At 52.3% G+C, this 22971-nt stretch overlaps 7 protein-coding genes across 7 annotated transcripts; 1 reads left to right on the forward strand and 6 right to left on the reverse strand.

The window, feature by feature from the left end:
- Positions 1–104: 104 nt before the first annotated feature.
- Psmd10 (26S proteasome non-ATPase regulatory subunit 10) lies at positions 105–3574 on the reverse strand (the record flags this gene model as incomplete). The annotated part of the gene is made up of 2 exons (XM_032024882.1): positions 105–1099; positions 1153–3574. The coding sequence occupies 2 exons, from the start codon at positions 3572–3574 to the stop codon at positions 105–107; spliced, it is 3417 nt and encodes a 1138-aa protein (XP_031878478.1).
- A 2445-nt stretch (positions 3575–6019) lies between these two features.
- Positions 6020–9568, forward strand: CGGC5_v014082 (uncharacterized protein; the record flags this gene model as incomplete). Its single annotated transcript, XM_032024883.2, has 1 exon — positions 6020–9568. One exon carries the CDS (start codon positions 6020–6022, stop codon positions 9566–9568), a length of 3549 nt encoding a protein of 1182 aa, XP_031878479.2.
- Positions 9569–12869: 3301 nt separating this feature from the next.
- Positions 12870–13323, reverse strand: CGGC5_v014083 (Trichothecene C-15 hydroxylase; the record flags this gene model as incomplete). Its single annotated transcript, XM_032024886.1, has 2 exons — positions 12870–12953; positions 13027–13323. 2 exons carry the CDS (start codon positions 13321–13323, stop codon positions 12870–12872), a joined length of 381 nt encoding a protein of 126 aa, XP_031878437.1.
- A 38-nt stretch (positions 13324–13361) lies between these two features.
- Positions 13362–14261, reverse strand: CGGC5_v014084 (Trichothecene C-15 hydroxylase; the record flags this gene model as incomplete). The annotated part of the gene is made up of 2 exons (XM_066153034.1): positions 13362–14125; positions 14225–14261. The coding sequence occupies 2 exons, from the start codon at positions 14259–14261 to the stop codon at positions 13362–13364; spliced, it is 801 nt and encodes a 266-aa protein (XP_066007760.1).
- A 1415-nt stretch (positions 14262–15676) lies between these two features.
- On the reverse strand, positions 15677–17040 carry GH5FP-3 (Glycosyl hydrolase 5 family protein; the record flags this gene model as incomplete). Its single annotated transcript, XM_032024888.1, has 3 exons — positions 15677–16339; positions 16392–16565; positions 16618–17040. The coding sequence occupies 3 exons, from the start codon at positions 17038–17040 to the stop codon at positions 15677–15679; spliced, it is 1260 nt and encodes a 419-aa protein (XP_031878466.1).
- A 1150-nt stretch (positions 17041–18190) lies between these two features.
- Positions 18191–19963, reverse strand: AKT7 (Cytochrome P450 monooxygenase AKT7; the record flags this gene model as incomplete). Its single annotated transcript, XM_032024889.1, has 4 exons — positions 18191–18869; positions 18921–19602; positions 19687–19837; positions 19898–19963. 4 exons carry the CDS (start codon positions 19961–19963, stop codon positions 18191–18193), a joined length of 1578 nt encoding a protein of 525 aa, XP_031878440.1.
- Positions 19964–21326: 1363 nt separating this feature from the next.
- Positions 21327–22514, reverse strand: CGGC5_v014087 (uncharacterized protein; the record flags this gene model as incomplete). Its single annotated transcript, XM_032024890.2, has 4 exons — positions 21327–21493; positions 21556–22123; positions 22182–22329; positions 22399–22514. The coding sequence occupies 4 exons, from the start codon at positions 22512–22514 to the stop codon at positions 21327–21329; spliced, it is 999 nt and encodes a 332-aa protein (XP_031878439.2).
- Positions 22515–22971: the final 457 nt, after the last annotated feature.

Consider the following 22971-nt stretch of genomic DNA (forward strand, 5'->3'; position numbering starts at 1 on the left):
AATTTGTGCCATATGTTCAATCAATTTCCATGCATGTTATTCATTATCGTTGGCCCCGTGTCTGCCGATCGTAACCGCCAGATGTTGAGTTATCCTGACTTGCATCATGCATGCTGCTGATTTTGTCGTCGTGAATTGCGTGCTTCAGCTTGCTGCGCGGCCGCAGCCGCCTGAAGCATACTAGTCTGCTGCTGTCGCTTGAGTCTCAGCTGGTGCTGCCGGCCCTCGATTTCTGCCCTATGCACCGCCTCTTCTTGTTCACGTCGCAGTTTATCCGCATGATCTCGATCACGAATGCGTCTCCGCTCTTGGTCCACTCTCCGACGAGTATCCTCATCCAGAACGGCCTTCGGCATGCCGACGGCCCCGCCTGGTTGAAGTGCCTCGAGCTGATGTGGCTCAAACTGGGCAAAGAAACGGTCTTGGCAGGACTTCTCCGAGAGAAGACGCATTAGGTGTGGGATATGGCTAGGATCGCCCCGGTAGAGCTTGTGCTTGAAGTACATGGTGGCTGAATAGGCGTATTTGATCGAATGTTTAGTGTCCACATGAGTGAAAAGATTGTTGTCGTGGTTGATGTATCGCCACAGCTGGATATCGAGCAAGGCTTTGGTGATGTGGTATGGCCGTGTGTTATTGAGCGCCAGGAACAGAGCATTCATGCTGTTATGGGGGTCGAACGGATCTGCCTTAGCCTTTTCAAGAGTGCGGATGGTATCTTCTAGCTCGGGTGAGATATTGCTGCAGTTGCTGCGATAGCAAAGTTCTTGAAGCGCCGTGCGTCCTTCATGAAGGCTGCTGGGGAAGTTCGGTTCATGCTTTGCCTTAATGAGGACTTCGATGACCTCGCTGTTCATGTTTCTTGCTGCCTCATGAAGACTGCCGTCATTGGGTGCAGCCTTCGCTTTGAGAAGAGCTTGAACTGCAGTCATGTTGCCTCTGCCGGATGCGAAGAAGAGTGCGGTACGACCAGTATTGTCGCGATCACCTGGCTTGGCCCCAGCTTCAAGTAGCTTGACAACGAGTTCTGCGAGACCGAGCTGGGCCGCAACTATCAATGGCGTAACGCCCGACTTAGATCGAAAATTGACGACATCTCCTTGAATTTGTAAGCTTTTACTCACCATCAAGTTACGGCCAGACATGACTTACGATGTGCTTCAACTAGAACCACTAGCATTGATGGCGCAATATCAAGTTTGTCGTTCTGGAAGAGTGCCCATACAAGAAGGGGTACCCATTCCTCACCACCATCCAACTTCATACCTATTGAAACGTTCGCCTTACAACCCAGCTGTATGAGACGCCTCGCGAGCCCCTCAGCCTTTGAGTGAGCCGCTATGCATGCCTGTAAGGGGAAGCGGCCGTCAGGGAGCAAAGCCTCGACGTCAAATCTTGTTCGACTCCGTTGGCAGGCCGCAATCAAGACGTCAAGAATACCCAATGCGGTTTCCTGATCCATATTGGATGTTATGAGCGTTTGAAATGCGTTGGTCAAGGCCAGTCGTCCGGCGTTGTTCAAGCTCAGCTTCTTCAAAAGGGTTATGTTGCCTTGTCTCGCCGCAATTTGCAAAGCTTTGCCGCCTTGGTCGTTCACATCAGCACCCCGGCCGACTCGAAGCAGTGTTTCAATAAGATGCTCCCGATCATGGCCTTCAACATGTGCGCTGACAGCATTGATCAAGGCTTGGTTCACACTGGTGCCTTCGCAACCCCACTGGAGCAATGAGTGGATGAGCCAGAGATTCGCAGGCAGCTGCCAATCTGAAGAGGCTGCAATAACGAAGCTCAGCACTTGCTCGAGGGATGCGGGGTCCGTTGCCGTTGCCAAGAGTTGGACAGCGTCGCGATTGTAGAGGCAGGCAGCTTGTGCCATAGCGCCATCGACCTTGGGGCCCGATGCACCATGGTCCAGGAGGAACTGAATGATGCAAAGGCCCTTTGGAGACGCCCATGTATCTCCGTCCTTTGTGAGAGCGCTAAGCCCACCGCTAAAGATCGTGGGAGAAGTGATGAATTCGGACAGATACTTCAGGACATCCAGGGCGAGATTTCTTGAAGCCGCAGCTACAGCAGCGCCTTGTAGGTACTTGCTCTTCGCAATATTGGCGCCTTCGACAAGCAGCCTTAAGGTTGAAAGTCGTGTGGCTGCCGCATCCATCTTCATTGTTGCGTCGATTGACAAGACGACGGTATCCAACGAAGGGTCATGCTGTAGGAGTAAGCGGAGTATGTTGGCTCGATTCGGGCTGAGTGACTGCAGCACAGCGCTGCCCTTTTGGGCATTGACATCTGCGCGACCTTTCTTGAGGAGCAGCTGGATGGTTTGGAGTCGATCCTCTTCATTGGCAGGCGGTATTGACCTACTCAACATGCGACAGAGAGCGTCAGAAACGGCGTCTCCTCTGATATCCGTTGAAAGAAGCATCTCAATCAGACGATGAGCCATCTTCACGTCAGGTAAATCAGTGGCCTGACTGAGGACTGAAGCCAAAGTCTTCGGGGACAACTTTCTCGATGTGTCATCAGAGAGAAGCTTCTGTATTGTATCGAGGCGACCGGAGTTGACAGCCGACATCAAGATACTTTCGATGCTTGTTGCGGAGGCTGAGTCAACAGTGGTCCCGTTGACAACAACTAAAGTTTGCGTCGGGGTCGCGTTGCTCGGTGCTTCGGAGTCACTTGCAGCAGCGTCGATGCATGCTTGTTGTATTCGGTGTTGGCCATGATCGCGAGCACACTTTGCTGCCTCTTTCAGAAGGGTGGAATGCTGTTTGGTTTGGGTGCGAGAAATGATTGCATAAGCAACGTCCTCTTTCCCCTTCCGAATCGCTTCGAGCAGAGCTGCTCCTCCTTGGAAGGAGATGTCCGCTCCTTTTTCCATAAGAAGAGTTGCCTTCCTTACACTCCCTGCCTTCGCAGCGCGCACGAGGCCTTTATTCTTGCATTGGCGACAGGCCCCTTTGAGATCTCGTAGGAGAAGAAGTACCATATCAATTGGTGCCGAGTCGACGCATTTGAGAAAGAGTTCGCAATGGGGACTGGCATCAGCACCTTTCGCGAGCAGGATACTGGTCTTGACAGGGTCGGCGATACGGAGAGCGACGGGCAACGCTTCGTTAATTGCTTGTTCATCCGCATCCTGAGCAAGGACGATGAGGATGTCGCTTGAGCAGTTCTTGGTAGCTAGCGAGAGGACATCACTTCGTTCCTCGATCTGGTCCTTTCCGGAAAACACTTTGAAAAGGTTCGTGCTCTTTGGTTTGGCTATGGACACGTCGGCTCCACAATCTAGAAGCGCCTGAGCCAGCCCTGGTGTTGCATCTGGAATGAGGCCCTGGGCCAGTTTGGACAGTATTGGATTTGCTTCTTTGTAGCCGAAGTCGCCCGATCGTCGGTTTCCGTCTTCTTCGCGTTGATAAATCATGAAATGCTCCACTTTGTCATAGTCCTCTTCTGTAGGGTCTTGAGGTTGATGAATTAGGCTGGAAAAAGCGCCGACGACTGAAGGGCTAAGGGACAATGTCCGTCTCATTGGAGCTATCGCCGTTCCAGAGGGCCCTGGCTGTGTCATGGTTGAGATTGCCATGGATAAAGTGAGTGATGATAGGTAGTTGCAATGTTTGTTGCTTAGCAGGTAGTGTGGTGAAGGAATAAATCTTGGTAAATAAGTTTTATGCGATGTAAGTTTCTAAGACCACCAGAGCACACCAGAGGAGCTGAAGAATTATTATTCTCATCGAAAATTTCGAAAAGTTCAAACTCACAGTCTGATTGACTGGGGATGCCGCGAGACCCCGAACCAAGCCTCATTCTCAAGTCTTTCACAGCCTGATCTTCTTTCTTGACATAGCGAACTGAAGCATGTAAGCTCAGCCCATCGCAGCCCACCACTCTCTGCTTACTACTGCATGGTACAGGTTCATGTGGGGGCTAGATATGTCATCCTCACTCTATGGTGTGAGGGGTACTTCGTCCTGAAGTATCTCACGCAGTCGCTTCGGCCATGTAGCCTGATCCAGCACACCGCCAAGACAATATTTCGACGCCCACATGACACCTGCAGCCCTGAAGGTTGTCTAAGCCGCCAACCTGAACCGCGTCGAGACGGGTTGGATGGGATAGCTTCGCGGGTTTCTAATTTCAGTACGCGCTGCAGACGCGCTGGACACCTCTAATCCGATTCATGTTTATCGCGGTCAAATGAAGAGTATTCTGACACTGATGAGCCTCATTTGAAGCTAAGAAATATGCTGTACAGCCTGGGTCTTGCACGGCTATGTCTCAAGCGGGCGTCCGAGTGGTCGGCGCCCGAGAGAAAAGATTTCCGCCGACGGCATCTCAACTTCGCGGCCTCTTTTATACATATGGGCTACTTTTCATCGGGGATGGGATGGGCGAGATTGGTTCTGACAAAACATTACTTCCTATTCATTTCACACCGAAAGCTATACCAATTTTGAGACGCTTACACTGGTCTTGACCCTGGAGGACAATTCTTTCCAGCGTGAGCCTATCTTTTCTCTTGCGAACGATCTATTCTCTTATAACGAATCTTCTGCAATCCCTTATAACGATACCAAATATCCATCAACTCCTTGCTCAGCAGAACATACTCGCAAAAATGAATTCTCATCCATCAAACTCGTCCTTTTCTGCCTACACGGGTCCCGCAAGTCAGACACAACCACTTCACCCTCCTACTCTGAGGCCTGGCTTTCCCAGACCTAGCCCTGATGGCAATGCCAACAGCTCACATGACCGGCAATCGCAGCTGGACGTCACGGTAGGCTCAGCTGAGCATGTCTTCAACTGCCTCCGTGGAGGTCGGGGTCTAGCATGCCCTCACTTTCCAAAATATACGGTTGGAACTCTCACCGTTCACCGGGAGTATCCAAGTCGACTCGGCTTCTTCCATGCTTCCAATCCCAAGGGGTACATCAGCTACCTGGAAACAGCCAAGTTCTGCCCAAACTGCCTCGATCAAGTAGTTCCAAATGGGTATACTTACTGGACGATGATCCCAAGCAGCGACGGCCGGGCCGTTGAGGGCCGCTGGCTAGAGACACCCATGTCATCGCAGATGTATCCACGGCTGTATCAATCTGGAACCGAGCGCTTTGACCAAACAACTCTTAGGCCACAGTCTGTTCCTGACAGTCTCATTACTCAACCAAAGGAACTCCCTATTCCCCAGATCGCCGAGGCCCCTGATGCGTGGCGGTGGATGCAATCTCAGAGGAAGCCCTTCTACATCGACGCACTTCACCTCACGAACGGTTGGACTCCATATGCCGAACTATCAGCTCAAGAGGACTCCCGAATTGTGAGGAGAAGCGGACAATCTTTCGTCATGAGCCGATCCTCTGGGGCTACCCAGATCTTCGCACAGCGGAATATCGCCCAAGACCATGCCCCCCTCCCCAACATGACTCGCTCTTCGATACCGCAGCCTCCGTCTGATATGTCAATCACGAAGCAAGATCATCAGCAGTTTATTCCGACCGCCATACCCACATCCATTAGGACCGGCCCAAATATCACTGCAACTGCAGCCTCTTCAATCACACGGAAGGCGGTGCCAAGCACTTCCGCACGTCCAGATCTATCCCACGCATCCTCTGTTCCTAACATGCAAAGGCGAGCCGGTGTCGCAGCTTCTACAGCGACTTATTCTTCAACTGCAGTTGCAATCAGTCAGACTATGCTGATGACGAACATGGCCACTTCTGCTGATTCGAGATTGCGATCAACATCGGCGAATGGAATGCGCGCGGTATCACAGCCATGGTTTGACACGGCAACCAAAATAAAGCAGAACCCTCATGCTTTGGGTAGCAGCAATCGTCCTGGCCATGGAAGCCTGCAGGATATGAGGCATGTTTCAGCAGGATTGCCGCGCCCTCAAAGCAGTCGTCCATCTAGCTCTGTGTCGAACCGAACTGTCCCTTCCCCTATGCCCATACCAACTGGAGATATCAAGCCAACACTAGTGGCGGCTCCGAGCTTCAACCCAACCATGTCAACCGGTAGTCAACATCCTATAGGAGACCCAGACTTGGGACCAATCGAAGGCTCCTTCAAGCCACCGCCTAGGCAGGCGATAAAGCCTAGTGCTGGAAAAGGAGAGCACATGTCTAATGTGACGAAGGCCCAGGGCAACAATGGGCAGGTCAGTGCCCTTCACTCAAGATTGCATGGCTCTGCACCAAGCAGCAAGACCAAACCTTCAGGCTCAACCACGTACCGCACCAGTAGCTGGTATCGTCACGATCCAATCGACTTTGATGAATTGGATTCTGGTCTGGCGACAACAGTACAACCGCAGTTACCAGCGCCAATGCCTGGGCACTCGTCGTCACTTCCAACGGTCCTTGAACCAGGTAGTGGTACAAAGACTGGATCAGTTACCAGAGGCTTGGATAGTGCCCAAGTCACGGAGATTTTTCGACTTTTTGGACCTAATGCCGAAACGCGACCTACGCAGCCAAGCATGACGCAAGAGACTTCAAACAAGGTCATGAGTGGGATCCCGCCGCGACATCCAGACAGAACCAATAAGATCATATCAACAACTCAGAGCGCTTCGAAGGAGATGGCAGGGAAGAGGCCAACAACCCATCTCAAGCAGACTCAAGCCACCCAGAAAGGATCTCAGGCGACGCCTCCCACCATGACAGCTCAGCACGTGCGGGAGGGCCAAACTCCCAAGTCTGTTGCGCGCCATCCTGACTCGGCAACTCCTGCCCTCAAGAACACTCCGGCGGCACAAAAGGATCGCTCGAGATCCGTTATTGATACAGGCAGGCCTAAAGCATCCGCCGACGACAAGCGAGCTACGGGCCAGAGTCAAACAGGGCCGAAACCCCCAAACAATAAAGTCAGCGGCATTAAACCAACTAAAGCAGCCCCGAAGAGGGAGTCTGGTGGGACAGGGTCGAGTGAGCGCAAAGGGTCCAGAGTTCAAGGGAAGGAGATGAAGACCTCTAGATTGGGAGGCCCAAAGCCTCAAAAGCCTCCACGCAAAGGGAGCAAATCCAATGATTTGTCATCGACCCCTGGCAAGCACGGAGGAAGCAGCAGCCACATCACCAACAACAGCTCCGTGACAAACTCAACGACTAATACCACCATTCATATTATCGGTGCAGACTCTGATGATTCCGAATCTGACCATAACACCACAAACGAAGACACATCTGGGTACGAGACCGATGGACTTGGCGAACCCCCTGAGGCCGTTGGTGTTGATTCTTCAGTACCATCTTCACCAGTGAGTTCAACCGGGCAACATCCTACGGGGCAATTAGAGTCGGAAAGTCCCTCCAACAACAATGGAGAGCCTGGTCAACAGCCTGATGCTGCGTCTTATTCATCATCTCCAGCATCTCAGATTGGTGGTCAAACATCAAATTTACCTGGTCAGCAAGCCCAGGTCCAGATCCCTGGTCATGGGGTTCAGTCAGAGATCGGCATAGGCACTTTGCCATCAGGCACATATATCCCCGCTCCATTCATCTCCCAGGAGACTGCATATGAAGGCTTCGGTCAAGGCTTCCAGTCTGATGCCGCAGAGAGCGCAATGCTCTCACACAATGGTATACAATCTGCGTCTGGGGCTGCCACGGCTGGGGGACAGGGCTCAGCCTTCCCCTACTCGACGCAGGACTCACTACCGGGATACATGCAGCAACCTGTGTCACAGCAAGGGCACGAGCAGGATGGACAAATGTCGTTGTTTCCTTCAGATGGAAATGCTCCCTACGGCGACCAGCATTGGAATCCCGCGCCATCGGGGCCACCAGCTTTTTCACTCGGCAACGGCAATCGTCGGTCTTCCAATTATCCCAGCCTGAATTCTGGGACTTCGTACCCAGATCTGGACAGCGACAACCAGCTACAGCCAGGCTGGAGGGCAGATGCGATTAGCGATGCGTCTGGAGGTAGTTCATTTTCAGCTTCTGTTGGGACGAAGCCCCCGTCAAGTCAGGGATTGCCCCTAGGCGCCCCAGCTTATGCGGCATCTGAACAACGGCCCTCAGTGCCTCTTCCCACCACTCCCGGAGGATGGCCTCCGAAGAAAACAGGATTTGATGCCGACTCTTACGGTGTTCCTAATGCTGAAATGGATCGCAAAGGGCAGACCCAACATTCAGGGCACATGTCAGCCGCTCAACCGGGGCCGTACTCCAACCAAGTCGTATCTCCATCGGGGCCAGTGGAAACTAGACAGGGAAACAATCATAGCTACCTTTCTCCGACTACTGCGCAAGCTCCTGAGTCTTTGTACGATCCATGGGCACCACAGACAGGGGCATCACATCATTCGAAGACAGAGCCGTGGGGAGGAGCACAGACTACAGGCATGGGCAAGCCAAATTCAGCCTGGGATTTCCAAGCTGAGCTGATGTCTTCTGCCCCATCAGCAAAGCCTCAGACCTCAGATATCCAAGCGTGGCAGCCACAGGGAAATCTTTCAACAGTACAGGGTCACTATTCCTCTCCCAGTGAAGATCAAGATGCAATTTGGGCAAATTGGAGCAATCGTAACAATGCGCCAGCAGCTGGAGGGCCCCAAGCATCTCAGGTTCCTACAAGGCAGACTCCGGCGCCCTACGCAGAACAAAGCTCGTACATAGGTCCTTATGGCTCTCAGCAAAGACCCGATGAGCATCAGCCTTTTGCACATGGACGCCAGCAATCACCGAACCCCGACAGCAGAACCAACAGATTGACAGCAGCTGCCTTGGGCTTGGCTGCGGGGGCGGCTATCGGTTATGGAGCTGCTTCCTTGGCTCGTAGCTCGTCTACATCGTCTGCATCATCAAGGACTTCCGATCAGGGCGATGACGAACATGAGCCGCATGGCAACCAGGTTTGGAACGATCCATATGGACAACATGGCACTCTCTATGACGATGAAAATGATGCTGCTCAAGAGACGAGCAGTACTAAAAGTGTGAGTTCGTCTTCGCCATCAGATCAGGAAACTACAGGCTGGTTTGCACAACAGCAACAATCGTTGAATAGCAATTGGGATCAAAATGCCGACAGCACCCACTACACCGACATGGACCACCACGGAGACTTTTACAGGAACGATTCTCAGCATTTCGACGACCGATCCATGACTTCGGAGCGATCTTCGCCGACATACTACAACGACGAGCACCTTTCTCAGCAACCGAGCGAATTTGAACAACCATACGTACACCAAGAGGTCTTGGACAATGTTGACGAGTATGGTGATTGGCCCGTTGAGGACAATACATATCAGCAATCGGACCAAGATCAGTCTGAGAGTGACAATGAGAACGCGTCCGATTGGGAGGGCTCGGTCGATGATCGCCAGCCAGATGACGGCTATGAGCCACAGTATCAGTACTTTCAACATCAAGGATACGCGCCAGAGGCCTATCAAGATTCAGATGGACCTGGGGATGAACAGAGTGATGTGCAGACCGACTATCAGGATGAAAATGGTGGCGAGTTGAGTGAACAGTCTGACGGCAACGATGACGGGGATGATTACGATAATGGATTTGACTCCCAAGACGACTCAAACTAATTAAGAACAATTGGAGACGATGACATAGATCGTGGATGCTAGGTTTCTTTGTAAATTGTCCGTTTTGATTAAAACAATTCATCGATAGAAACTGTCTGCATGAGAACCTATATCGCGTGACTGATGACTGATGATTCGACATCAAGAGCATGTTGCCCCTTTTGCAACGGTCATACTAATCAACTATTTAAACACCTGCCAAACTCCGGAGATCAGAACTATAAGTCCTTCGGCGCAGGGGCCCAAGAAGCAATATGAGTTACACTGGATTTTCCACGTAAGAATTGGTCTCCCAAGGCGGACACTTCTTTCGTGCCTCAATCATGCCGCGGCAAATGCTGCTTGAGTTGTTGCACAAGCCTGCATAGTTTCTGAGAAGGGTGTCCTCAAGTACATGAAGCCTTACTATTCTAAGGACTCGGTCAACGACCAACATCAGGTTTCTGTGGTTGCACTGTTGGAACAGCATATGCATGCAGTGTGAATTGGGTCGTCCATGAGTGAATATCCACAACAGCCTCTGTTTACTCCGACATACCCTGTCGATGCATGAGAAATTCTTCTGCAGTAACGGGAATAAGTTGGCAATGGGCTTGGAGAAATGCCGAGCATAGCCTGCTTATATCTGCGCGCAATCTGCTGATCTCGTGCGTCTCAGTTGGACACCCGTTTTCAATTAAGATCCTCGTCTTAACAGACTCGGCAAGTACATTTTAAACTAAACAACAACGACACCGTCATGGATTTTCCCGATTTGGAGACCTGGTGGTACAAGCCGGATCCGGATACCTTGCGATGCTTAGTATGCCAACGCGGTTTCGGAAAGAAAGCTCTCGTACGGACATTCAAAGTTACCTTGTCAATCATGGATCAAAATCAGGCCACGGCTTCAAGCAAGACTATCATCACCCACACGGGATGGAAGGTGATCTTGTTTGATAGACATTTAGATTGTCTTAAAGAGGCAAACGTGCGCCTCCTGGCGATTTCCCACGTATGGGATCCTACCGTCTCTGAAACTCAACAGCAACACCTCCATTCATCCCAGGATCCAGAGGCAAAGAGAATGGTGACAGAGGAGCCTGTCCGCATGTACCGTGGCATTGAAGAGTCTGGGGAAGGTTCTGTCGAGATATGGCACGACTACTTCAGTGTACCCCAGTGGTCAGACGGCCTCTAGGGCAACATTCTGCTGGTGATACATGAGATCTTTCATCAGGCGGATGTTACAGTCGTCTACCTGGATGATGTTTTACCGAGGCTATTCAGCCAGATCACAAAGGGAAGAACCTCAATGGAGCGTCTGTCGGCCATCACCGGAGTTTGCAAGGCTCGCTGGTTCAAACGCATGTGGACGGCCATGGAGTTCGTACGCAGCAGAGCCGTCAGGATCATGACTGCGGACTATCACCTTACAAAAGATACAGGCGATCCTATGTTGCTTCAGCCACTTTAGACTCAGTTCTACAAAGAAGTTCAAGAGCACTTTGGGGGCAATGTTTATAGGGTCCAAGATGTCGTCCACATGGACGCTGGAAACCTGATACCATGGTGTCTTGGCCCTCTCAGAGAAACTCGGTCGTCCCAGCCCGCCATCTTCGGAATGGCGTTCTCCTTGTTATCGAAACGGCTTTATCGCGAGGATACCGACTTCTTACATGCCCTCCGAGGCATCACGGGAATTCGGCAAGAGCTTTCCACCAGAGACTTCTATGAAGAGCTGCTTTGGATAGCTAAGGAGCGCCTTTTGGCCGGCGACTACAGCCCTCTGCTTATGACTCCGAAGTTGGTCATATAAGATCGGCGCTTGGATCCGAACGAGGCATATAATTTCAACGACCTGTGGACGTGGGATTTTGGGGATCAGGTCAGCCCACCTACTTATGGTCGACCTTCGCTTGGGTCACAGGAACATACACTTTGGGCCAAGCTCGAGGCGATTGGTCTTGTTCAGATGATACTAGAGCCTGTTGGATTTGGTAATGATGTGTGGTACCTCAAGTCGTCTATTGACATGACCCTCACCGTTACGGGACCTGACCTGGAACCTTTCGTGGAGACTTTGGGATCAAGGATTTACGGAGCAGATAAGCACGCCATCATGAAGCATCTCAAAGACAACGATCTCGTTGAGCCAATGAAGGAAGCTCTTCTAGTACATCATGAGGGATGCCGGCAATGGAGGGGTTGGTGGGTGAAGTCTCTTGGGCTAAGTGGCGACGACATCATCCGGTGGTTTGCCGATGCCCTTACATTGACTAAGCCTATCGAAGGCCTGGGCCAGACTCACATGTATTCCGTCGGTGGAAAGTTTGGCCCGATGCACTGTGGCCCTCACATGTACTTTGCGACGATTTGCTGCGAGCGTTGCCACAAGACAGCGCTTTTCCGCGTTGGTCTATTTGCCCCCAAGTATGAAGCTCGCGGGGCTAGAGCGTGGAGAATTCCAGGACTACAGTACAGCATGTCGCATCACAATGGGATGGCATTGTTGGAGAAAAATGGCCGGATTGTTGGTCGGATGATGTGGGCGACTCTAGCTTGCAGTTGCCGGAAGGCGGAGGTTGTCGAGTTGCAAATGCCTCAAATCCCTGACCCGAGCAAATACCCCAAGTGGGAGATGTGAGCTTAACTGACTGAAATGCCATACATCACGCGTCCTTTTGTGAATTTATTGATATGGATGAGTTGCAATAAGTTTTTTCATGCAAAATTCAGCTGATAGTGAGGCAAGCATCTGACCAATTTGACCGGTTGGGCTGTCAATCAACTATCCGGATGTATTTGTATAATCTATTTTATTGCCTGTCTCTAACCCGCGCAGCTTAGTATGTCGCCATGTGCACTTGAAATGAAGTTGTTATCCATACTCATTCACAAGTACATCCTATGGCATGCTCAGAGATATGTTCCGGAGAACTCCAATCTTGCTCCCTTCTTCTCCCTTTGGCAACACGCACCTAAGGTTTCATAGCATCCTTCCATCAAACGGACCGGCCGCGAGGCGTCAGGTACATCATTAGCTCGGCCTTCTCCCAGACAACCCAGGCCTGCTGTCCCTGCGTCCAACTCTTGCTCTCGTCAGCCAGCCGCATTTCGAAGTTCCAGATGACCCTGGCTAGAATCGTTCTCATCTCAATATACGCAAGACTGTGTTTGGAAGTTGTCAGCAGAATGTCGCAAGCATTGAGACAGGCAACTAGAGGGTTTCAACGTACTTCATTCCGATGCAGTTTCAAGGCCCAAAGGAAAAGGGCTTACGGCCCTCTCTCTGGTCGGTTTCGAACCGAGGATCACCAAGTCAGCGTTCCGGAATGAACGATTCGGGCTCGGTAAAGTTGCTCGAGCTGTGGTACATTGCCCAATGGGGAATGCTGATAACGGTCTAAGGAGGTTAGTAACTACACAGTAGAAGCTTCTATCTGCCGGCACAGATTTAAGCAAGGATGAAAACTTACACCCTCGGGCACATAATAACCACAAAACTCGTCGCCGCCTTTACGCACTACTCGTGGTGACGAGTGGGGAAGCGGCGGGTTTAACCGAAGAGTCTCGTCCAGGACGGCGAGAAGGTAGGGCAGCTTCTGAACGGAGTGAACGTCGATGTCTTCCTCTCTGGAGAAAGCTGAAAGGATCTCGTTGGTAAGGCGTTCCATTACTTTCGTATGAGACGTGACGAAGAATGTGACAGCAGACAGCGCCGTCGCCGATGTCTCGGACCCGCCCAGCATGAGAAGGAAGCTGTTGCTGACCATCTCGCGCTTCTCAATCGTCTTTTGGGAGGATATTCTTATCAGCATATCTTATCCGGCGTCGGCTTCGCCACAAAGAGACTTGCCTTTTCACCCTTCTGTCGGAGCATAGACTCCAAAAAGTCCGGGCGGGAACCCCCTTCAGCGATCCGCTTCTCTACATTGGCTGCAGCCAGGGCAAAGTTCTCTTCCTCCCCGCGAGAGAGCTCCTCCGGGATAAGTGCCTTCAATAAAGGGGAGAAGGGGGGAAAGCGCATAGCGAGGCCGCGGAACATCTGATGCTTGACGGTGCGACTCAAAGCAGCGATCCAAGGGTGGTCTTGCTGCTTCGCAAGGCACCCGAGAGGCTCGCCCCAGGACAGATCGCTAATGATGTCGAACGTGACACGATTATACCACGTCACCATATCGACGGGAGACGTACCATTTTTGCAGTGCTCATGAAGCCGTCGGATGAACAGGTCGACATAAACGGATATGAGTGGCTGCTGGTCCAAGATAGCCTGCATCGAGAACCCATGGGATAGGACACGGCGCATTCTGCTGTGGTCCTCGAGGCTGGCGCCGAATAGATTATGCTCATTACCCACAGTCGCAAGTGGTTCCTTCACGTTTTCGGGCTTCGATCCTTTGCGGTGGCCGTTGCTGTCCTTCCACGCGTCGGGGTGTATGAAGGAGAGTTCATTGTCGGCGATCCTCACAACCGGGCCGTATTTGTCATGGAGTCGAAGAAGATCCTCGTGTGGTCGGCCGTCGATCTGCGATATTGCGTAGCGTACTCGGCTTGCAGTCCATGCTTTGGGACCTGGGAAATGGCGCAAAGGGTGGAGTAAGATATTGTAAAGGGCCTTTCCACAGACGTATGCCAGACACTGTAGGTACATAAAAGATATAAGTATCATACAAATTCTGTATGGTGTCTTCTGAAGGGCGTAGTTCATACCGGCAAGAAAACGACGGCACAGGCGGCTAATGGTGAAGACATCGCTGTGTGTTATGTTTCTGTAATTCTGAGTCTGTGTTCTGTCCAAAAGGGCGTATAAGAAGATTTTGTTGTAGTTTCATTGCTCATGGGAACACCAAAAGGCACAGGACTACATTGTTTGCTCTTTTTATAAACACTCTCGGACATTTAATGTCCGTTGCAATGACTTACACGTAGGAAGATCTAGCCGGAAAACTTTGAACCCCGAGGTGATATGTAATTACTACAGGATCCCAACTGCTAATAGACGAAATCTATTATTCATCCTCCCCTCTTTCAAGGATGCAAGACCCCCAATCGTGACGACTTGGAGTGTAACAGTGCTTGAATGTTTGTCTCACCCACCGTGTGTGAGGCTCGGGAGTGGGGGGCACGTAGCAATTTGCGGGCCGTGTCAGTGGGTCGGCGTCCAGGGCAGCTCAACAGGTTAAAGACAACATCCCCACGAATTTCACTCACATCCGTTTTCTCTTTCTCTCCCTCGTTCAACCCTTAGACGGGTCAAGCTCCTGCAAAGTCTCATAGCTGAGACGCGGTCTCTCCGGGTTAATTTCTGGACAAAGCAGATTTTGTTTCTCTCTTGCTGAATACATTTACGGGAACCATCTCATTTCCTAACGATTTGACGGTAAGCTTTCCGTTTACTGCTGCCGGGCGCATCCATATTACAACCATGCCAGGCCGTGGGAAAAAGAAAAGACCTCCGTACGACAACATCTGCTTTTGCTCCGTTGCAGCAGTGTGCCAACCTAGCCCATTTTCAAATAAGCCAGACCTGTTCTTTGGGAGATTGAAGCCAGAGAGCTATTTTGACAGCCCAATACTGGCGTCTTCGTGCTGCTGTGACGATCATTGCCGACCCCGGGTCGACGGGCCCAAGTTATAATTGGTGCACTCAGCATAGCCCTTCGAGGTAGCACTCTCGTAGCAGAAAAAAGGTTCTCCGTCGGAAGCTTCAATTGCAATGAAAGGGTCCACCCGCAGCATCCAAGGCGCGCAAATCTGCCGTGACTGGCGTGTCTGAGTTCGACCGGCTAGCTTGGGCTGGCCAGGAAAGCTCCACAGACCTGCAAGCCGCAGCGCAGACATGGAACACGAGTTCTATCGTAGAAAATGCATATCGCCTCAATGTGCTGTGGATGAACACGTCAAAGTACATCATACATGGGCGCACTTGAGTATCTTTTGCCGGAGACACGGTCCTCGCCGTTCAAAACTCTGCTTCATTTACTACGAACACTCTCGAGTTGCAAGTTGCTTCTAAGAGAAATAAACAATAGTTCGAGTGCAGCCGGAGTCCTGCCAGTAAAAGTGTAAACAGATTTGTGAGTTTCTTCATCAATACTTAGGACTATGTACAAAACCATCCGGTTATGCCAAAGAGGCAGCGACCATGGGCGCCAGCTGTTGGTCAACATAGTCCTGGTTCCTCCAGTCTGACCAATCAGCCTTCAACAATCCCCAGCTCTCATCAAAGTTCTGCGTGCCCTGGCGGGTGTAGTAGCTTCCAACTAACACCCAAATGAACCAACTAGCCTTGTACTCGGGCAGATACTCCGACAGACAGGTAGAGTACACATTCTGGTACGTGTTGTCGTTCATGTTGAACCCAAACTCCGTCAGCGCGACAGGGAACACATTGACCGTCTCCGGGTCGCTCGCGTTCGCCGCCTGGAAGCCCTTGTGGTACAGGTTGTACTTGAGCGAGTCGCAGCTGCCGATGGAGCCCTCGTAGTTGTGGATCTCGAGCACGAGCTTGTTGGCGTAGCCCTCAAAGTCGGCGAGGTTAAAGGTCTCTGTGCCGGGCTCGAGCGCGGTGCCCTCGAAGACGGGCGCGACGGTGGTGTCGTAGTTAAGGCCGGAGAGGTAGATGAGCACGTCGGGGTTTGCGCCGTTGATGGCGTTGGTGCCCTGCTGGATGTACTTGTACCAGTCTTGCCAGTGGTAGGAGGCGGAGACGAGGTCGGGGTTGTTGGTGGCTTGGCGGAGCTCGTTGCGGAGGGACATGGCGACGAAGGCGGGCCAGGATTTGCCCTGTGAAATGTTAGCGGTCTGTGAGGATCGAGGAAGATGGTCGTTGACTCACGTGGTTGGCCATGTAGGTCAGGCCGCGGACCCAGTTCATCGCATTGAACTCGGTGTCACCCCACCAGGTGTTTCCGTCGTCGCCGGAGCAGCACCACTTGCCCTTGGACATGTGGTTATCGAGGAGGATGTAGACTTGCTGCTTCTCGCATTCGGCAGCGATAGCGTCGTAGACCTTTTTTTGCAAGTCAGCATGATAGAATCTGACGATCTTCAGGTACACTAACCTCGAGACGGGTGGTCGCCTCCGTGAAGGAAGGGTTGTTGGCCAAGACCTGGGCAAGCACAGCAGTGCCGTTCGTCTCGCCGAGACCATTGACAAAGGCAGTCTTCAAGTCAATGTCCTTGCCATCGTTGGTGTAGATTTGGTCGACAAGCTCAATGGCATACGTCAGGCGAATGGCATTCATGCCAATGCTCTTGATCTTCGACACGACGCCCTCGACTGAGAGGAACTGCAGACCCTCGGGGACCATGACCTCGCCGTGGCCAGGCCAATTGGTACCGGCGAAGACGACGCGGTTGCCAGAGGCATCGACGGCCTCACCTCCGTTAGCCACAAGAGGGCCATTGGGCCAGCTCTGCCTGGTGTTGTGGGGAAGAGCGGCGCAGAGGCCGGCGAAGCCGACAAGGGTGCTCAAGAACTTCATTGTGAGGAGCCTAGGACTGAAGAACGACGCGTCCGGGAGGTTGTCGCGACAAACAGGAGCTATGGTATCATTCCGCGACCCTATCCGGCTCTTATATCACTTCGCATTGCATGCAACCACCAGCCATCCATCTTCCCCTCACGGACCGAGAACGGGACCTGCATTTTCCCCCAAGACCCAAGACATCAACACTGACATCACGAGCATTGGCAAAACTTCCCCCCCTCCAGACTATTCCCTGAAATGGAACGCGCCAATGTTCATGACTAGCACTCAACCATGGCCGCAGCGGGGCATCTCTCGGGCGACCCTCAGGCGATTGGGCTCGGGGGTTGCTTTCGCCCGAGAACACGAGGGCAGCCGAGGCCACGCAACCCCCAGACTCAATCTCCCTCCGGATAACGACCCGAAATCAGACGACGGCAGTCCAGGGACGACAAGGGTGTGCCAGCTCTTGGATCGACCGCCGTTCGTCCCGCCCCCGCATTGCTTGTCGAATCTGCCGACCAAGGAACCCAGCAGCATTCCCCCACACCTTCAGCGAATCCCCGCAGAAGCGGCCAAAGCTCCCCAAATCGGCTCCGGTGCGCGATCACAAGATGTGGTGGTGAGGTTGCAGCGGTGTGGAACCTGGGCGGCAGTAGTCCGTAGTTCATCGGCTCCGTGATCCCCGCGTTTGTGACGCACGAATCAGAGAGAGGAGAGCTTGAGCTTGAAGAAAACACACACAAGGTTCGGACGGCATGACGGGTGAGAATGGGGGCTGTACCTGACAGGGAGCTCCCCGTTTGCCGATCAAGAGCCGGATATGGCAGTTGGAGAAGAGCTGACAGAAGCTTCTGAATGGTGCGCAAGTTCGGACGGACAAGAGCTCACGAGGACCATCCCCACTTGCCCCTCATTATGGACTGTGGTTCAATCTTTTTCGTTCATTCATTTTTTATCTTCTGTTACGCTGACATGTGCTAACCAAGAAAGAGTAAACTCCTTCGATGACGAAAGGCTTCATGCAACTCATATACGCTACTCCCAATGCTCAATTGAAACCCACAACAAAGTCCGGCCATATTTGCCAACCTGGGGCCATGATGGAAACATTCAGGCTCTTCCAAGAAAACCAACCAAGACATCATGAGCTTGGCACCTCTCCCTAAACCCTCGCCCGGAATTCCACCAACGGACCATCCTTCATACTCGTAAACGTGTCGAATAGCTGGAACTCCGAAACCCTCCTCCTTCCCTCCTCCAGATCCGCCCGTCCCTCAGCCGGGTCAACGACGCCAACCGCCTTGCGCATATCGTACAGGAACAACGTCCGCGCGATCGTGGTGGACATCTCAGCGTACGCGAGTCCCTTGCCGATACACCCTCTCGCGCCGATCGAAAACGGACAGAATGCGCTCTGCGCCCTCGCCGCGTCCTCTTCCGTCGTCTGCCGCCCGCTGACCGGGTTCGTCGCGCCGACCATCCAGCGCTCCGGGATGTATGAGTAGGCCGAGGGGTAGTAGTCTTCGTTGTGGTGGATGGTGTAATGCGGCGTTCCGACGACGGTGCCGGCGGGGATGTGGGCTCCGTCGATAGTCATGCCGCCGGCGAGAACCTCGCGGGGAAGAAGGCCGCCGACGGAGGGGGACAGACGCATCGCTTCGTCGATGCAGGCGCGGAGGTAGGTGCAGGAGTTGAGATTAGCGCCTTGGCGGATCTCCTCGACGTCGGTGAATTTGCTGCGGACTTCCTCGGTGGCCTTCTTGAGGGCGTCGGCGTTGCGGACGAGGTAAAAGATTGTGGCGGCCATGGCGGTTGATGTGGTGTCGGAACCGGCGATGATGCTGTTTTCGTCAGTATGAACTCTGATTCAAACACTTGTTAAGAATACTCACAGCAGGTTTGACTCTCCCCAAAGCTCGGGAGTCGAGAAACCCTGGCCCGTCTCGGGGTCGCGCGCCTTGAGCAGGTAGTAGAAGAAATCTCGACGATCGGTGTCCTCGCCCAGCTTCGTTCTCTCCGTCAGCTGTCCCTTGCTGTACGCCATGTACCTCGCGCGACCGGCCGCAATCGTCGGGAAGAGGAACTTGTCGAGCTTGAGCTTATCGACGATCGGCATCGTGCCGCAGATAAGATGCCTCTTGGTCGCAGCCGCAACCAGATCCAACGCGAACCTGTTATCAGGGGCTTCGAGCATGTGGAATGCCTTGCCGAACGACAGATCACCGAGGATATCCATGGCGAGGTAGTTACACCAGTCAGCCATGTTCTTAGTGGAAGACCAGCCCTTGGCGTCGGGAGAGCCTCCGCGGCCGATCTCGGTGGTGAAGGAGCGCACGTTGCCGAGGATGTAGCGCTCCATCTCCTTCATGGCGCTGTCTGAGAAGGCGTGGGCGAGGACGCGGCGCTTGCGGGCGTGAACCTCCTTGTCGCGCGTGTTGTGTGTGTTCGCGGCCGGGTGGACGAAGGCGTTGTAGAATTCGGCTTTGCGGACGTTGGAGCGGAAGCCATAGATCTCCTTGAGGGATGTCGCGGAGTTGAAAGAGACGGAGTTAGGTCCGAAGCGCACGATCTTGCCTACATCGACGATCAGTCTTCGTTCTGTGATACCTCGGTGGCCTTGGTAAGGTCTGGGTGCATTGAGAAAGGGTAAGCACGCACCATATTTGCTGTGAAGCTTGTGAAAGTCGAGATGGCGGTCACCCTTCCATGCGTGGTAGAGCTGATAGCCATCTGTGATCTTTGCGATAAAGGGGCCTGGGTATTTTGCCAGGGGGTGGAAGAAGATGCGGTAGGCGACGATGCCGGCGACCTTTCCTTCTGTCAGCTGAAGTCACATCTTCATGCAGCCTCTCTTTTCGGTGATTCTCACATAGAGCACGCCCCCAACGGCGGCGACGCCCAGCCAGAGCCAGATATGATTTGTCTCTGGCGCCATGGTCACCTGTGTATGATGATATCCGAGATCAATCCTCAATCCTCACTTCCCGACAGACACTGGTAGAAGGAAAAGAAAGATCACGGGGCCAATCCAAAGCTACCCGAAGACAACGCCCGTGGGCCACGAGCTCTTAAAACCAAAACTCCAATCCCGTCTTTCCCGTCCGTGCCGGCAATCTGACATCGTCCCTACGCCATGCCGCCAAAAAGTATCTGAACCCTACCTTCGGCTTTCAGCGGTTCTCAAAGCCGAAGGTCTGTCCCCAGCCAGCTGACCTTGAATCCTTCGTCTTATCACAGCGCGCCCGCCAACCTTCCTGTTTCGGGACTGTCGGGGCACGTAAGCGGCTAGTCACGGGGGAAAGAGACGTCAAAGAACCGCGGGGGACCGCAGATAGCCTGGCTTACCCCAAGATTCACATCGAAGATGCGGTGGGCTGGGTGGCTTTCCCTCTCCCCCGCCCCCGCATTCGTTTCGCACTTGGGCATGTGAGCCAACGAGAGACGGTCTGATTACACACATCCCCTGCTGAAAATGGGGAATTTTTTAGTAAGGACAACCTGGAGTCTGGGGTTGGGGAGTTTTGCTGTGGAATTTGGGGAAATTATTCAAAGCCGTGAGTCGGCTTTCGGCTTTGATGGGGTTTCGAATGCGGAGAGATGTCAGGAATTCCGCCATGGGGCCGCGCTTTGTGCTCGTTTGGCGACGGCCCAAGCTTATAGAATATGAGATGGTGAGCTGTCAACTTGATTATGACGCAATTGAGACATTTGCGACTTCAGAATGGCAAAATGGCATGCGTCAATTGTTACACGAACTTTGGTGCTGTAGTTTCTTGATATTGGCCAACTGACTATGGAGTGGTAAGTTAGCAAAGAAACCCTAAGAGACTCTTTAATTTTTCATGTGCTAACATGACTACGTTTCCTGCGTACACGCTGTCATTATCGTCGTCGCCGTCGTCGCCGTCGTCGCCGTCGCCGCCGTCGCCGCTGTTATCATTGCCTTTGTTATCCAGCATCGCATGGGCCGTCTCCAGTGGCCTCTATTTTTATTAGTATTGATTACTTTTTACGTAGTGTTCACGAAGCCGCATCCCACCGTGTCGACTGAACTAGCGGAGAATACGACTCAGCGGCTTACGGCCTATGAAGATGGATCCTTTGGTGTGATGGAGCCCAGATCAGACTTCCACCGGCTATCTGGCTTTGAAGTTCCGCGTTCCAATGGTTGTCTCCATTGCCATCGGCTTTCTATCACCGGCTTTCGGTTTCCACATTTCCGACGCGACGATAGAAGCGAGACCGCCAACCACCTTCGCCAACTCCCACGCTCGCAACCTCGTTAATGCAACATACTTCTATTCAATCTCGTCGTGCCGAGGGTCATTCTTCAGGGAATTGGTGGTGTCAAGCCGCTTTTGTGCTGAATCTCTCTTTGCCATTTCCCGTTGATATTCTTCCTCCTCGAGGGTCTTCGCAGCTTCGATGTGCTTCCGTTCTTCGTTGCGCTCTTGCTCCACTACACCTGCACCGACAAGGAATATCAGCTGTCAGTCAGAAATCAGCAGATATGAAACAATAACTCACTTGTGTCCTTTCTGGGCCGGAAAAGAGGCAGAGAAGACAGTCGTAGTTCGTCGAGCAGCCATCGCGGGCTCAGGAGTAGGTCAAAAGGTGCTTCGTCCACGACCAGAAAACGTCCGTTATTAGTTCGCGCGTCTCCTAGACGAGACCAAGCCAGCATAATTTCGAACTCTGATGTGAATTTCGCGTTGTTAACTCCATGAACTACAGCCTGATGGTCGACAGGGATCGGTATCAGCTCGTGCATTGGGAGCCCGGCACAAGGTAGGTATCTTCGTGACACTAAATCGACATCGGAGCCTGTGTCGAACTTGATTTTCGCCGGCTTATACACCAGTCGCTTGTTTCCTTGCTGTTGACTGTCCTCTGCTATCACCATAGCGTCTATTGCGTAGTTTGAATTGGCCAAAGATATGATCTGGTGCTTGAGATCTGATCGTTCTTCTCTCTGAATGACCATCCCCGTTTCTTGTATCATATTCGACGAAACCCCGGAGCTATTTGATCTGTGGGGGTAGTCCTTCCTCTCAATGACAATTGTAAACCTCTGGTAGGATCCTCCGGAGATTGGCTTGTATGGTCTCAAATGAGGACGATTTCCATTGGGGGCTTTAGTAAGACTGACTGACCTTCTCGTTTGTGAACTCAGTTGTTAAGGAGAGCTTTGGCATTGAAAGAGTCTGCAATAGACCAGCCATGTTGAAAGGCGAATGCGTCGGCAGCCAATTTGTATAGGTTTCGTACTTGGCGCATGCTCTGATACTTACGTAGATAAAACTAAAGGGTTTCCATTCAGTAGCATAACATGCAAGACATCTTATTAGCACTTTGCCGAGTCTTTCTTACCTTTGGAAAAGACCACTTGCAATATATGCTAGAATAAACCCAGAAATGCCAGCTCCAATCATCGGCGAGGACAACTCGGACACCTCGGAATACTGGGTCAACTTGGTCAACTCCATGATCACGTGCGTTGCGCGATGGGGTTTGACCTGGGCTCGCAAGAAAGGGCTACGTTCAAGTTTCCATTATCTGTGGTCTGGTCGGGATGCGTCTTTTATCAACATCTTCGTGTAACCCACCTTCTTCGCTTAACACTGCCTCACTTGTGTACAAGCTAGCCTATCACGAAGACAGCTGAGGAATCATTATTGTTACAATTTAAGCTGAGACCATTACTTGATTTGCTATCTCGGAACAAATGGCCAATCAACTATACTTCTGAGGGACGGCAACTATACTTACGGAATTCCCTGTCTCAGCCACTGCACCACTCGAAACGCACTGCAGCCTGATTTTGTGTTCGATAAGGGAATGATGCCCAACTGACCGATGGTCATGCTACCCTATGCAAACACACACTTCAAACACAAAGCCTCATATTATTGTGCTCGATCCAATTTCAATCGTATACGTCTC

This window comes from Colletotrichum fructicola (genome assembly GCF_000319635.2).
Source record: "Colletotrichum fructicola Nara gc5 chromosome Unknown KSG_Nara_v1_contig08, whole genome shotgun sequence".
In the NCBI taxonomy this organism is placed as follows: Eukaryota; Fungi; Ascomycota; class Sordariomycetes; order Glomerellales; family Glomerellaceae; genus Colletotrichum; species Colletotrichum fructicola.